Source organism: Staurois parvus, unplaced genomic scaffold (assembly GCF_062004578.1).
Source record: "Staurois parvus isolate SC_StPar_1 unplaced genomic scaffold, SC_StPar_1.0 ptg000249l, whole genome shotgun sequence".
Classification (NCBI taxonomy): Eukaryota; Metazoa; Chordata; class Amphibia; order Anura; family Ranidae; genus Staurois; species Staurois parvus.
This window is the reverse complement of record NW_028318045.1, coordinates 6,985,101-7,001,206: the sequence shown is the minus strand read 5'-3', so window position 1 is coordinate 7,001,206 and position 16,106 is coordinate 6,985,101. Positions and strand designations below refer to the sequence as shown.

Sequence of the window (16,106 nt, the reverse complement as noted above, 5' to 3'; positions counted from 1 at the left end):
GCCCCTGTTGTAGCTTCTCATCAACCTTGTAAATTTGTATTCTATGAATGGAAGCAAAGTTTCCACTGACTGGAAGCAGTGATCAAATGCTGGTTTTTCAGCATGATAGTTCAACAGAAGCTGGTCATTAGCCTGTCTTCTGTTGAAAAGAGAAGGGTACATACGTATCATTTCAATATGTGTGTACCCAACTTTAGATGAACTTGACTAATAAATTAAAGTGGAACAATCCCTCATCTCCATTACAGCCAAGGAATCAGCTTCTGTTTGATCTGCAGTTGCCATGCTGCTGCACATGTGCTCAGTTATGACACCAGCTATTTGACGACTTGACAGTTCAGTTGAGAGCTGACATAGTCACACCAGTGACTGTAACAATTATCATTCAAGGCATACCTTGAATTTAAAGCAGAAATAAACCCATCAATTTAACACTTTCAAAAATAGTTACATTCTTGGAAAGTTAACCGTCACATTTGCTTGTGTTCTCAACCAAACTGCCAAACCATCAAATGTCTGGTGTTATAATTGATCACATGTGCAGCATCACGACAGTTGCAGATCAAACAGAGGCTAAGATGGCAGCTTCCTTGGCTTAAAACGATAGCAAAGTTTAGTTCTGCTTTAACCACTTGACAACTGGGCTATAGTCGAATGACGGCTACAGAACGGTTGTCCAGTTCTGGGAGGGCGTCATATGACATCCTCCCAGAACGTGCCCTCCTGCGTGCCCCCAGCAATTTCCATGATCGCCCTGATGATCAGTGCCCAGCAGTGCCACCCACCTGTGCCCTGCAGTGCCACCCACCAGTGCCCATCAGTGCCACCCACCTGTGCCCATCAGTGCCACCCATCTGTGCCCAGCAGTGCCACCCACTTGTGCTCAGCAGTGTCACCCACCAGTGCCCAGCAGTGCCACCCATCAGTGCCCATCAGTGCTGCCTATCAGTGCCCATCATTGCTGCATATCAGTGCAGCATCATCAGTGCCAGCTCATCAGTGCCCCCTATCAGTGCTGGCCATCAGTTCCCATCAGTGCTGCCTATCCGTGCCACCTCATCAGTGCCGCCTATCAGTGCTGCCCAGCAGTGCCACCCATCAGTGCCCATCATTGCTGCATATCAGTGCAGCATCATCAGTGCCAGCTCATCAGTGCCGGCTATTGGTGCCGCCTATCAGTGTCCATCAGTGCTGCCCAGCAGTGCCACCCATCAGTGCCCAGCAGTGCCCCAGTCAGTGCTGTCAGTCAGTGCTAGCTCATCAGTGCCAGCTATCAGTACTGCCTATCAGTGCCGCCCATCAGTGCTGCCTATCCATGCCACCTCATCAGTGCCCATCAGTGCTGCCTCATCAATGCACATCAGTGAAGGCGAAATATTACCTGTTTGCAAAATTTTATAATAGAAACAAAGAAAAAAACTTTTTTCCCATTTTTTGCTTTTTTTTGTTTATAGCGCAAAAAATAAAACACCCAGTGGCGATTAAATACAACCAAACGAAAGCTCTATTTGTGTGAAAAAAATTATAAAAATTTCATAATGGAACAGTTTTGCATGACTGCGCAATTGTCATTCAAAGTGCGACAGCGCTGAAAGCTGAAAATTGGCCTGGGCAGGAAGGGGGTAAAAGTGCCCAGCAGGCAAGTGGTTACAGTGAAACTTTAGTCAGAAAATGAAGTCCTGCTAGATCACTTCAGGTTGGCCCCTTTTGCAGGTACAGCTATGTAAAACATTAAAAATAAGTATCTATACTGTTTAAAAATCCAGTAATACACTGTCTCACCCTGCTCTGCACATGCTCAGTTGCTCTCCATTTTTATGCATTTTAGGCACTGGTGAACCTGTAAAACCCAATCTGCTGACAGCCTTAACCACTTGCCGTCCGCCTGCTGTTTATAAACGGCAGGACGGTGGCACTCCAGGGGCGGGTTGCCATTCATAAACGGCACCCGCCATTTCTAGCTGTGCGCGCTCCCTGGGAGCGCGCAGCACCGCGATCCGGTGCCCGCTGTGTCCTCCGGACACAGTGAAACACCGATCGTCGGACGGGACCTCTGTACAAGGTCCCGTTCATGTGATCGCTGATTGGCCAATCAGTGATCACATGCAAAGTAGCAAGCAAGATGTCACTTCTGACATCATTGCTTACTACATGTGAAATCTGTGAATGATCACAGAGGTCACATGGTACAGGGCTATTCACAACAGTCTTGTACCATGTGACAAGTTGTGACCAATCACAGCTCACTCAGTAGTTCTCAATGGCTGCAAGAATGCAGACAGAGAGAAAGAGAAATGATTGCTTTTACATCCTATATGGGTGTAAAAGCAATCACTGTAAAAAAAAAAAAAAAATCTTCATCACCCCCCACAAGTAGTACAGTTTCACCATGGTGACACTGTACTGCTAGGGTGACAGTATGTAAAAAAAAAAAAACCCATAAATAATAATATATAAAAAAAAAATGTAAAGAAAAGTTTAAAAATTATAATTTTTGGTTATCAACTAATTTGGCTTATTTTTTTTTTTACTAAAAAGATAACGGAATGCATTTCGGCCAATATTTATGATGAAAGATTATTTATTTGCATAATTTTATAAGAAAAACACTTTTTTTCAAAATTTTTGGACGTTTTCATTTACATAGCAAAAAAAATAAAAATCCCAGCAATTAATAAATACCACCAAAATAAAGCTTTATCTGTCTCAAAAAATGGTAAAAAATTAATATGGATACAGTGTTGCATGACCGCGCAATTGTCATTCAAAATGTGATAGCGCTGAAAGCTGAAAATTGCCCTGGACAGGAAGGGGGTAAAAGTGTCCAGACAGGAAGTGGTTAAAGCAGAATTAAACCCCCCCTATCCTTTAAAGCCTAGGAAGCTGCTTCTGTTTGATCTGCAACTGCTATGGTGCTGCACGTGATCAGTTATGACTGCAGCCATTTGATGTTTTGACAGTTTGGTTGAGGACACAAGCAAATGTGACAGTTATCAATCTCGGCATTCCATGAATGTAACTGTTTTCTGAACTGTTAAATCAATGGGTTTAGTTCTGCTTCATGATCTATTCCTGTTCAGGCTCTGGGTTTCCGAAAAATGGCAGCCTCCAGCAAGATGAAACAGGAGCAATGTTAAGGGCAATTTACAGCACACTCATTCTGGTAGCATAATTATTCATGCGGAATGTATGCTCCTTGCTAAAGAACATTACTTTTTATCAAGTTGTCATGGATAAAGTTCCACTTTAACTTTGGGGAAATGTGATGAGTTAACATTTGAACAGTTACAACACCAGCCATTTGATGGTTTGACAGTTTGGTTGAGAGCACAAGCAAATGTGGCAAATGTGACAGCATTCCTGGCATGTCGGGAAATAAACTGTTTTTTAAAACCATTAAATCGATGGGTTTATTACCGCTTTAAATTGGTGGGATTATTATGTTTTAAAGGGGAACTCCAGTTAAAACTTTTTAAGTAGTTACAGCAACAGGTTTTTTTTTTCCTTTAGGTTTAAAGGTTTTATATAATGAATAAGAGCTGATCCTCTAACTCAGTGGTCTCCAAACTGCGGCCCGAGAGCCAGATGCGGCCCTTTGCATGCCTTTATCCAGCCCTTGGGGCATTATTGCCCATACTACCTGTCTCTGACACCGACAGTGGGGTACATACTCCCACTGCCACCAATGATGGGATACTATTCCTCTCACTGACAAAAATGATGGGGAATTATTCTTCCCATTGATGCCAACAATGGGGCACTATTTCTCCCACCAATACCAATGATGGGGCACTATTCCTCCCAGTAACACTAACCATGGGGCACTATTCCTCCCTCTGACAACAATGATGGGGGACTATTCCTCCCACTGACACCAATGATGGGACACTATTCCTATGACAAGTGCCAACAATGGGGCACTATTCCTCCCACTGACAAAAATGATGGGGCATTATTCTTCCCATTGATGCCAACAATGGGCCACTATTCCTCCCACTAATACTAACGATGGGGCATTATTCCTCCCTCTGACAACAACAATAGGGCACTATTCATCCCACTGACAACAACAATGGGGGACTATTCTTCCCACTGACACCAATGATGGGACACTATTCCTATGACTGGCGCAATGGGGCACTATTCCTGCCAATGACGGGGCACTATTCCTTCCACTGACACCAATGATGGGGCACTATTCCTCCCACTGACACCATTGATGGGGCACTATTCCTCCCACTGACACCATTGATGGGGCACTATTCCTCCCACTGACACCATTGATGGGGCACTATTCCTCCCACTGACACCATTGATGGGGCACTATTCCTCCCACTGACACCATTGATGGGGCACTATTCATCCCACTGACACCATTGATGGGGCACTATTCCTCCCACTGGCACCATTGATAGGGGCACTATTCCTCCCACTGACACCATTGATGGGGCACTATTTATCCCACTGACACCAACGATGGGGCACTATTCATCCCATTGACACCAACGATGGGGCACTATTCCTCCCACTGACACCAATGATGGGACACTATTCCTATGACTGGCGCAATGGGGCACTATTCCTTCCACTGACACCAATGATGGGGCAATATTCCTCCCATTGATGGGGCACTATTACTCCCCCTAATACAAATGATGGAGCATTGTTTCCTCTGACTGATGCCAGGATATTTTCTTCTCCCACTGGCCACAGTCTGGCCCCATGAAAGTTAGAAGGATAGTAAACTGGCCCGTTGTTTATAAAGTTTGGAGACCCCTGCTCTTACACTGTGGGGGTTATTTACTAAAACTGGACAGGTGCAACTCTGCATAGAAACCAATCAGCTTCCAGGTTTTTTTTGCCAAGGCCTAATTGAACAAGCTGAAATTAGAAGCTGATTGGCTACCATGCACAGCTGCACCAGATTCTAAGCGCTCCAGTTTTAGAAAATCCACCCCTTTGGACAGTTTGGTCTGTTAAAGGAAGTATAAAAATAACAGACTTACTGGCTGGATCACCAGGTAAAAATAGAGAAAAAAAGATTAATGCAGGCATCACATTTAAGAATTGGTAAGCTGCAAACATTTTGTTTTTGGGTTTAATACCCCTTTAAAGTGGATATTAACGCCCAAAAACCCAAACAGGCACAGGGAGACCATGCAAATTCCAGGCAGGTGGTGCTGTGGTTGGGATTTGAACCAACAACTCGAGATAGAAGTGCTAACCATTTAGCCACTGTGCTGCCCACAAACAGTTAGTAACATCTCCACTAACTCACCTGCAGCTGGAATGGATGTGCCCAGTACTGAGACCACGTGTTTTCTGTGTAGGGCACTGTTTACATGGAAACTATGGTAACTGACTGTACCATCACACGGTGATGGGGGGGGGGGGCAGATATTTATATAAACTGTTAGTTGTCATTTCTGCACAGAGATACGTATATAAATTACACTTAGACTCGTTTATTCTATAAATACACAAGTAAAGCTAGCTACTAGATTAATATCCGTCCGCTTCCCTTCTCTCATTATCTAACCAGTGTTCTGTTCTCTTAATAAAACTATACCTTAATAAATTACCTCAAATGTTCTTCTTTTTTGGGGGGTGTTGTGGGCATTAAAACAATTGTAATGTAGATACTTTTTATTGCAAATAATATAATCACCCCTTCCGTGTGATCTAGTAGAATCCTGCACATGCGCCGTGTGTTGTCGCTGCGTTCCTGAAAACCATGGCAATCGGTCCTACCACCCCAACTAGAGGGGTGTCACTTCAGTCTGAAAGCGGCTGTTATTGTGATTTCTGCACAAAATTTAATGCGGTTGCTTATTAATTCAATGCCGCTTTATTCACATAACAGGTATAGTTTAGACATTAGACTTAGACACATGTTTTTTTTCTATTCCGGAGCAGTGTAAGTCTATAAATAAATCGATAGGTCAGTAAACGCGTTTTAATGATATGTTGCTGGGAGTTGTGACGGCAAAAGTTGTTTTTAATGCGGTCATTTGGTTTTGGAAATGAGATGCCCCCCCCCCTCTCGTGTGATAGTGGATTCGCCCGCAGTAGTGTGGGCCAATCAGCGAGCTCAGTTGAAAGGTGACATTGATCCGGTGTCATGGCGTCGCTGGTCCGACTCGGTGGAGCCCTGAAGGCCGGAGGATGCCTGTTCAGGGCTGCGGCGAGGAGGCAGACTGGGGTCCGCCAGTGAGTGACGGGAGGACTAGAGTTTCCAGCATGCCTTGCGAGTGTGTCTGCTGTAGGGTTGCCACCTCATCCCTTTAAACCTGAACACATTAATTACACATGTTCTGGGCTGACTAAGGTGCTAATTAACCTCTTCACAGCCAGAGTACGCAAATATGTGGCCTCTCAGCTGCTGGGCGTGGACAACGAGCGGCTGCATGTTTACGTACCATTTGTAAAGAAACGTGCTGAGAGCGCATGCCCTGCGCACTCCCAGCAAATGTGTCGGTATCCCATGGAGAGGTCCCGATCTCTACTTGTGATTGGGACCTTTCTGATCATGTGACAGCCAGTCATGGCAGTCACATGACCCTAAACCATGCTCTGCCTCCTGGTGTCAGAAACCCCTTAAAGGGTTGTTGGCGTGGGCACAAAGGGGTTAAACTCGCCTAGTGTCTTATCTGCACTAAATTAGCCTCATAACCTGTGTAATTAATGTGTTCGGGTTTAAAGGGATGAGGTAGCAACCCTAGTCTGGTGGGCCCCATAGAGCCCCATGTGGGGGAAGTGACAGGTTCTCTGTGGGCCCAGGCTTGGTTTCCAGGGACAGTCCCTGTGTGGGGCCTAGTATGGAGAAGTCCTTGTGGAATGTACAGTTGTGCTCAAAACTTGGCAAGAATCTTGAAATGTATATTCCTGTGTGCAGCAGCTTTCCATGCCTTTCCTGCCACCATGTGTCATATGTCAGGAGGAACAAGGTGGGTGGGGGGTTCTACACACTTACACTCCTGACCAATACAGGAGCTGAGTGCACACGTGACAAGCTGACTGTCAGCTGGAAGTGATCCAGTGGCTGTAGCAGTTAGAAGTGTGTGTAAAACCTCCTGCTGACATGTGACAAACATCAGTGGCGGAGAAAAGGATATTTGCTTCCACAGACACCCCCAGCATGTTTCCTGGGCTCCTCTGTCCCATGTGTGGTCCAAGGACCCCTATAGCACTTAATGGTGGGGAGTGGGCAAACGTTTGTGTGTTCTTGCTGCCCTCCCAACACCTCCCCCTTTAAGCTGCAAAGACAAGTGGATATGGCTGCACACATGCCACAGCTGAGATGCTTTGCAGTGTGGCAAAAACTATCCCTCTGTCATGTTCGGTGGGTGATACTCAACTCTTTCGCCTGAAAAGGGCTGCACTGCAACTGCATACAGTTCATATGGTTGTGGTGTAGGCTTTTAAGGAATAAAACGGGCAGTGAGGAGGGGACACACAGTTTAACCACTTGCCCTCCACCCTATAGCAGTAGCACTGCTACAAGGCAGCAGGGCTGCGCAAAATCACGAGTATGTGTGTGTGTATATATATGTGTGTGTATGTATATGTGTATATATATGTGTGTGTGTGTATGTGTGTGTGTATATATATATATATATATATATATATATATATATATATATATATATATATATATATATATATATATATATATATAGTGAAGGAAATCCGTATTTGGTCCCCTGCTGGTTTTGAATGTTTGCCCACTCACAAAGAAATGATCAGTCTCAAAAATCAAATGGTAGGTGTATTGTAACACTGAGAGACAGAATAGCAACAAAAAATTCAAAAGAAATGCATGTCTAACAAATTATGCACTGATTTGCATGTTCATGAGGGAAATAAGTATTTGATCCCCTATCATTCAGCAGGATTTCTGGCTACCAAGTGTCTTTCATACAGGTAACAAGCTGAGATTATAAGCAGCCTCTTAAAAGAAGTGCTGCTAATCTCATTTTGTTACCTGTATAAAAGATACCTGTCCACAGGAGCAATCAAACAATCAGATTCCAAACTCTCCACCATGGCAAAGACCAAAGAGCTGTCCAAGGATGTCAGGGACAAGATTGTAGACCTACACAAGGCTGGACTGGGCTACTAAACTATCGCCAAGCAGCTTGGTGAGAAGGTGACAACAGTTGGTGCAATCATTTGCAAATGGAAGAAACACAAAACAACTGTCAGACTCCCTAGGTCAGGTGCACCATGCAAGATCTCACCTTGTGGAGTGTCAATGATCATGAGAACAGTGAGGAATCATCCCAGAACTACACTAAGAATCTTGTCAATGATCTCCAGGCAGCTGGGACCACAGTCACCAAGAAAACAATTGGTAACACACGTTGACAAGGATTGAAATCCTGCAGTGCCCGCAAGTTCCCTCTGCTCAAGAAAGCACATATCCAGGCCCGTCTGAAGTTTGCCACTGAACATCTGAATGATGCAGAGAAGGACTGGTTGAAAGTGTTGTGGTCAGATGAGACCAAAATCGAGCTCTTTTGCATCAACTCAACTTGCCGAGTTTGGAGGAGGAGTTATGCTGCCTATGACCCCAAGAACATTATCCCAACTGTTAAACATGGTGGTGGAAACATTCTGCTTTGGGGGTGCTTCTCCGCTAAGGGGACAGGACAACTGCACCGCATCAAAGGGACGATGGACGGGGCAATGTACCGTAAAATCTTGGGTGAGAACCTTCTTCTCTCAGCCAGGGCATTGAAAATGGGTCGTGGATGGGTGTTCCAGCATGACAATGACCCAAAACACATGGCCAAGGCAACAAAGGAGTGGCTCAAGAAGAAGCACATTAAGGTCCTGGAGTGGCCTAGCCAGTCTCCAAACCTTATTCCAATTGAAAATCTGTGGAAGGAGCTGAACGTTCGAATTGCCAAACATCAGCCACCAAACCTTAATGACTTGGAGAGGATCTGCCGAAAGGAGTGGGCCAAAATCCCTCCTGAGATGTGTGCAAACCTGGTGGCCAACTACAGGAAACGTCTGACTTCTGTGATTGCCAACAAGGGATTTGCCACCAAGTACGAAGTCATGTTTTGTGAAGGGGATCAAATACTTATTTCTCTCATGAACATGCAAATCAGTGCATCATTTGTTAGACATGCATTTCTTTTGAAATTTTTGTTGCTATTCTGTCTGTGTTACAATACACCTACCATTCAAATTTTAGGCTAATCATTTCTTTGTGAGTGGGAAAACATTCAAAATCAGCAGGGGATCAAATACTTATTTCCTTCACGGTATATATAATTTTCATGTCTCCCTAGTAAAACAAACACCGCACACAGTTAACCCTTTGATTGCCCCAGATGTTAACCCCTTCCTGCCCTGTGTCATTAGTACAGTGTCAGTGCATTTTATTAGCACTGACCACTGTATTAGTGTCACTGGGGATGTCAGTGGCAGTTAGTTCCCCCCCAGTGTCAGAATGCCCGCTGCAGTCCCGCTGTAAGTCACCGATCGCTGCCATTACTAGTATTTAAAAAAAAAAAAAAAAAAAAAAATACCACTATATATACCGCCTTTTGTAGATGCTATAACTTTCACGAAAACCAATTAATGGAGGGTGTGGGTCCTCAGACCTGCCCTGAAGTCTAGGGGAGGATGCGTGGCCATTAGGTTCTTTCCTCCCCTGTTACTGGGGGGATATCTTTTCAGGAGAGCTCCCTGAGCTAGTACTTGGTGGTTGGCTTTGGCCACCCACAAGGAAAGGGGTCCACCAGGCCTTTTGGCTAGGTGGACCATGTTGGAAACCCTTTGTCCTTGAGCCTTGTGCCCCGGGGGATGAAGGCAGAGGTCCTACCCCTCTGGGGAAAGTGGACAAAAACACACCCTTAAGTGTACTTTTTTTGTGTTTTTTCACTTGCATGTTTTTTGTACACTTATGGGTTTTAGTTTTTTTTGCACTTCCGTGGACTTAATTTTTTTTTTTTAATTTACACATAGAGATGTTTTCTATTAGCAAAGACATGTAGCAGAATACATTGTGGCCTAAATTTATGAAGAAATTATTTTTTTTTAATTGGACATGTTTTATAGCAAAAAGTAAAAAATACTGTAATTTTTTTTGGTTTATAGCTCAAAAAAAATGCACAAGTGAAAACACACACACACTTTGTGGGGAAAAATTTACAGAAATTTAATTTGATATACAACGTTGCATGACTGCGCAATTGTCAGTTAGTGACGCTGCACCATATTGAAAAAAATGGGTCAGGGGGGTAAATCCTTTGGAGGGCAAGTGGTTAAAACAGGCAGTGAGGAGGCTTCCCCTGATTTGCTATTGTGGAGATCATGATGTCATCTGCCTCCCTCTCCTCCTCTAGGCAACCAGAGGAAGTCTTTGTATTTTTTCATAAAAATACAAGGCTTGTTCTGAATGGTTGGGTAGTGCTTGGCTCACCTCAATTTTTTTGTGGGATAGGGTCAAATAGGCTCTGTACTGCTGCTGGGACATATTGCTGTATTCTGTCGTAGCTGATTCTACATAAAGTGTATACATCGCTGACAGCAGGTGCAGCAATTGGTAAAGGAAATTGTTTGTTTTGGTCGGAACCGTAAGTGACATTGCTCCGGTCCTCCAAGGGCATAGAGATGAGTGGAGGCCATCTTTCCTTCACTCATCTCTATGCCCAGCTCCGGGATTGTTCATTGGTTTCTCAGGTAAGGCTGAGAACTGCCGAGTGGCGGGTTTTTTCGGCACCTGCATCGGTGCTTGCTTTTTTTTTTTTTTTTTTTTTTTTTTTTTTTCGTTTCGGCCTACGGCTGAAAGGGGTGTTTTCTGATCGCATGGTGTCCCTTCAGAGGTTTAGTGGAGTCCATGCTTTTACGGATCAGGCCTGTTTTGCTAGCTACTCAATATTAGGTGGGTGGTTATAATGTTATGGCTGATCGGTCTGGGTAAATATAACACATGCACAGGTAATATGCACTACTCCTAGATTGTAAGCTCCTAACCCTCTTGTATTGAACTGTATTGTTGCTGTATTGTCTCCCTTTTATATTGTAAAGCGCTGAGCAAACTGTTGGCGCTATATGAATCCTGTATAATAATAATACCAAGTAAATGTTTTGCAGTACAGACTATTTTTAACACAGGATTGTGCCTGCCAACAACATCCTGGATACATTTCAGTTGTTTTTTATGCCTTTGTGCATGATTCCTAGAGTGTAAATTGCTTCAAAGTTAAAAGTGAAGTGTTTGGTTTTTTTTTTTTTTTGGTTTTTTTTTTTCCCATTGGGGTGGAGGCCTACATGATAAGTGGACCTTGACTTTCCCCAGAGAACTGGTTAATTTTTAATGTAAATTGTTTTCTCTTTTGCAGAGCTGGAGACCATGCAGAAGTTAGCTACAGACAACTTAAGCAGGGGAACAAGTCACAGTTTATCCAATCAGAGATGCTCGGTGGCTTTATGTGGTTTTGGCTCCTGTGGCATTTTTGGCATGAGCCATCTACTGTTTTTGTAAGTGTTTTTTATATTTTTTTCTAGACATATAAATGTTGTTTCATCACAGTAGATCATGGTTAAACCCCACGGTCCAAGGATGTGAAGGCTTGCACCCCCCTTTTTGGCTTTTTCCTATTCACCTCTGTATTTCATGGTCAGTCTCCCCCAAGCTCATATTTCAGTTTTTAGTAGATGCTGAATAGTTCAACAACTAAACAGGTTCTGATATCACTGTGGTACTCTGTTGGTGGCATTTCTGCACTGGCGTCCCCAGGTGGAGAGCCCCAGTATAGGGAGGAGCAAAGCCAGCGGCATAAAATGTGGCAGGGAGGTGGTGGACTTGCCTTGTAATCAACCCCAGTGTTGTGCAGAAAATTAGAGGATATGTCCCATTATACATAGCACTCCTCATAAGAGCATGGATGTCTGTCCTGAGTGATTTCTGGTCTCGTCACCCACAGCAGGCAGGGGTGCAAATGTAAGGGTGGCTGAGATGTGGCCCCAGGGGACCCTGCAAGTCAGCTAAGCCACTTGTAACACAGAAACTAACGATATGGACATTTCTTAGGGGTACTACTAAGAAATCAGACGCATCACAAGGCAGACCCCAAACATTGCTAACTATACTTATTAGGATTTGTCTTGTTCAGCCCTGTAGGCTGAATGAAGGACATCACTTGATTGCCGCATCTACTCTAAACAATGTGGATGTAGGAATGTTCAAAGCTGGACATTGTTTTCAGGCAGAGGCTGCTGTCTGACTGTTCATACAATCACGGTTTCTGAATAAAATGTAAGCTCCAAGGAGCAGGGCCCTCTAATCCCTCTTGTATTGAACGGTATTGTTACTGTATTGTCTCCCGTTATAATGTAAAGTGCTGAGCAAACTGTTGGCGCTATATAAATCCTGAATAATAATAAAATAAAGGCAAAAAGCGAGCGCACGGACTCACACAAAGCAGCTAGCATGAAAGGATGAACCCCTATATCCTCAAAAGCATGTAAAAACGTAAAATGCAGTGCTATAAAATACTAAATAACCAAGGTGCTAGTAAATAAAGTGACAATAGTGACAAACTGAATGTGAGGCGCTCTGGGATTAGTGATGCATATGTGTCACGCTAAATGACAGCGAGAAAGTGATATCAAAAAGTTAATATAAAGTGACAATGGTGAATAGTCTAATATAAAATTAATAAATGAATGAGATCATCCACATGAATATCAATTTAAACGTTCAAGAAATCTCCGTGATGAACAGGTGAAAAGTGACTCTGTGATAGATAATTCTTTTGAATGCACTCACCAGAAGTGCCTATTAAATGCCCATAGCAATATATCCCGCTCCTCCACAGGTAGGGAAAACATCCACCGGAAAAATCATGGTATAGAGACCAGAAGAACACCACTGGCCTCTCGCTGCATTACAGGGATGACTCCAGCAACCTCTCCACCATGGGCAGCACCAGCAGGAAAAACACAATCCTCCCTAGGCAGAGAATACAGGGTTCCGGAGTGTGTTACACGGGTGCAGTTGGGCTACTGATGTCAGCGACTCAACTGGGAGCATTCTACTCACTTGCATCCCTTTTTTTTTTTTTTTCATTAATGGAATAAAATAAAAATCCGAAAGGAAAAAATGACAAAGAGCCAAAAGACAGTTGCTGCAAGTGTTGTCACTGCTGTGATTGTTGCTGTCGTTGTTGGAATTATTTAAACCCTCTTCAAGGTGTGATTGGTCTCCTCACAAGACCTCCTTATAAAATGGTCTGGACGGTGCCATAGTCATTAGCCAGGGCGGTGCACCCCGGAAGCTGGCCCCAGTATTCGGCCGATTGCTGAACTCATCCGCCTGAATCACCAACACTAGTGATTGGACCTCCTCCGCCTGGCTGTGATTGGCTGAGGTCACCTTAACCCCTTCCTGACCGATGTGCGGCTATAAGTGTTGGTGAGCAGATATTACAGGATGGCGGCCAGGATCGTCCAATTGTCTTCTCCCCCGGAGGTAGCCTCTTCTGGGACTCTCCCTGGGAAAGGCGGTGATTGGATACAGACACTGCCAAGCCAACATTTTTCTATTCCGCTCCTTCGTCTTTTCATTGGAAGCTTGTTGAGCCAGGGAGTGCTGACTGGGCCTGCTGAGAGCTCCAAGTTCCCCTGATTCAACAGAAAGTGGCTGAAATTTGAGCAATATACGGCCAGCTTAAGTGCTGTACTATACTACTATATACCATGTTTTACATGGAGGGTTTAAAAACGCCTTAACTCTACAGTTAGACTTTAGTCCTATGCCTATCTACCCCTGTTAGCGGCCAACTGAGGAGGACCAAAATGGCAGAGCGGGACACAGGCTGTCACACGTGAAGAGGAGGACAACACTGGATAAGTGTGCCTTTTTTTTTCCTTTTAAGTGAACCCAGCAAAATGGGTAAGGGGGATTGGCGGGGGGAGAGAGGGAGTCTTCTTTAAGGACTGGAAGGCTGTAATATTGTACACTTTAAAGAATTCTGTGGTATAACTGAATTCAGGGAGCAGTCCCATTGTCTGGTTGGATCAGTGCTTTGAATAGCCTGTGATCGGTTGCTTGCTTTAGTAATATATTTTGTTTTCAGGGTCACTTTCCTTATCCTGACCCTTCTAAATGGACAGATGAAGAGCTGGGCATCCCTCCAGAAGATGAAGAGTAGATCTGTGATCACAGTAGGTACATCATGCTTCTTTTCTTTACTGATGCACTAAATGCTGTTATGATATAGATGCCTATATGTCTGGATTGTGCGGAGCCCACTTATTCTCCATCAACCCTTTCAGCTGCCATAATAAAACCTTGCAATTAGAGTAAAGTGTGATTTCCAATGATCACGCAGGAAATTGGAAGGCTTGTTCAATTCAGTGTCCATTCTCTCACTGTAAAGGACACGGGCTGCACCGAGATGACCTCTACCACTGTAGGCCTGGTGGTTCCCCTGCTAAGGCATAGCACGGTAGAAGAAATATGTTCTGATACAGGATTTTGTAAAATTTGTATTGTTTTGTATCTCACCTCTAGGCTTCTAAAGCAGAAGTGTAGTATTTAAATAAGCACTTCTGACCTGAGATACTTGTATTAATGATTTTATGACCAGAGGTTATTTGTGCCTAGATGCACAGGCAAATGTTGGTCGAGTTGGTTAATTTAGTAATAGCTCTTATAATGTGAATATGTACAGAATATATTTTTTAAGGCCATTTGACCTTTCAATTTAAAGTGGAATTAAAGGCACTAATTTAAAGGCACTAATTTAACATTTTCCCCAAAGAAAGCTCATTATAAAAGTGCAATAAAAATTATTAAACAAGATCTACCATTCTAGTGGGCTTCCCCTCCACATCCTCATACTGCAAAGGGCTAAATTCTTATGTATAAAGGTTAGAGAAACAGGCTGTATTGGTTATCCTAACCGCTGCTCAGTGTAATGTGGCACTCTCCTCCTTCCCTTGAAACGGCGGTGTAGGAAAATGTAACCCTGCATTGTATGTAGAAAAGGAAAGAGTGCAACTGTGGTGGAAGCCTCTTAGAGGGAAGGCTTTGGGTGACTATGCTGGAGCAAGGAATAAGGTATTATACCATATTTGTGCATGCCTAAACTTGACAGGCATTTTACCCATTCAGCACGGGGGAAGGGGGGTTGGGGGAGGGGAAGATCCCCTGCACGGGTGTTTTTTTTTTTTTTTTTTTTTTTTTTTTTTTTATAGGCTGATGTTTTTGTTTCAGTTTATTTAATCTAGAATTGTATATTAACACTGCAATTGATCACTATGTCATAGCTGACAGTGGTCACGTGATTTAGAACCTCGCTGATTGGTTCCCAATGGTCCAGAGGGACCACATGCTGTGCACAGTGTCAGCTCTTGAACTGAGAGCACTTTTTTTATTATTTTCTATGTCCCCAGCAAAGGACATTTCATGGAGAAATGTTAATATACAGTTTACTGCTGTGATACACTGTGAGCAGGTTAGCATTATATTGCAGAAGAGACATGCAATGTCTCATCTGCAGTAAAACATACCTACCTGTCTGCCTGCTCACAGCAATCCCTGCACTGTTGGCTGATTTAATTGTAGAGGCTGATACCAGGTCAAATTTGGGTATTTATAAATACATTTAATATTATAATATTGAATACAGTGCTGTATTATGCCTTAGTTATCAGCCTGGAGATCAGGTTTAAATGCCAATTCATTATAGATGGATCTTTTAGTTCTGTATTTATGTAAGCCACAGGAATTGCACTTTTTACCTGCCTTATGTAAGAATGTGTGCATTGAAAAGTTCATTCTCTTTTATCCATTATCTAATTACTTTTTTTTTTTTTTTTTGTAGGTGTAATTCCTGATACGTCTGTCACGATACTTACTGAAAATAAATATATTAAGACTTCCAGTGTTTTTCTTTTCATCCTCGTATTGTACAGATGTATGAAAAAGTTGGATGATCCCCGATCAGAGATGTTTTGTGGATTACTTTAGGGTGTTTTATTAAGATGACTTAGGTTTGCATGTTGTATTACTTTAATTTCACCATCTGGGTTGGTGGTTTTTTTAACTCTGAATTTACATGCATGGAATTGCATTACCA

At 43.3% G+C, this 16,106-nt stretch overlaps 1 protein-coding gene across 2 annotated transcripts; it reads left to right on the top strand.

Annotated features, from left to right (window-relative positions):
• Positions 1 to 6,072: 6,072 nt before the first annotated feature.
• Positions 6,073 to 15,908, top strand: NDUFB2 (NADH:ubiquinone oxidoreductase subunit B2). 2 transcript variants are annotated; one of them, XM_089680710.1, is made up of 4 exons: positions 6,073 to 6,210; positions 11,361 to 11,499; positions 14,100 to 14,187; positions 15,852 to 15,908. In XM_089680710.1, exons 1-3 carry the CDS (start codon positions 6,122 to 6,124, stop codon positions 14,172 to 14,174), a joined length of 303 nt encoding a protein of 100 aa, XP_089536836.1. In that variant the 5' UTR covers positions 6,073 to 6,121; the 3' UTR covers positions 14,175 to 14,187; positions 15,852 to 15,908. The 2 variants fall into 2 exon arrangements, with proteins under 2 accessions (XP_089536836.1, XP_089536837.1); XM_089680711.1 differs by having other exon boundaries at positions 14,100 to 14,191.
• Positions 15,909 to 16,106: the final 198 nt, after the last annotated feature.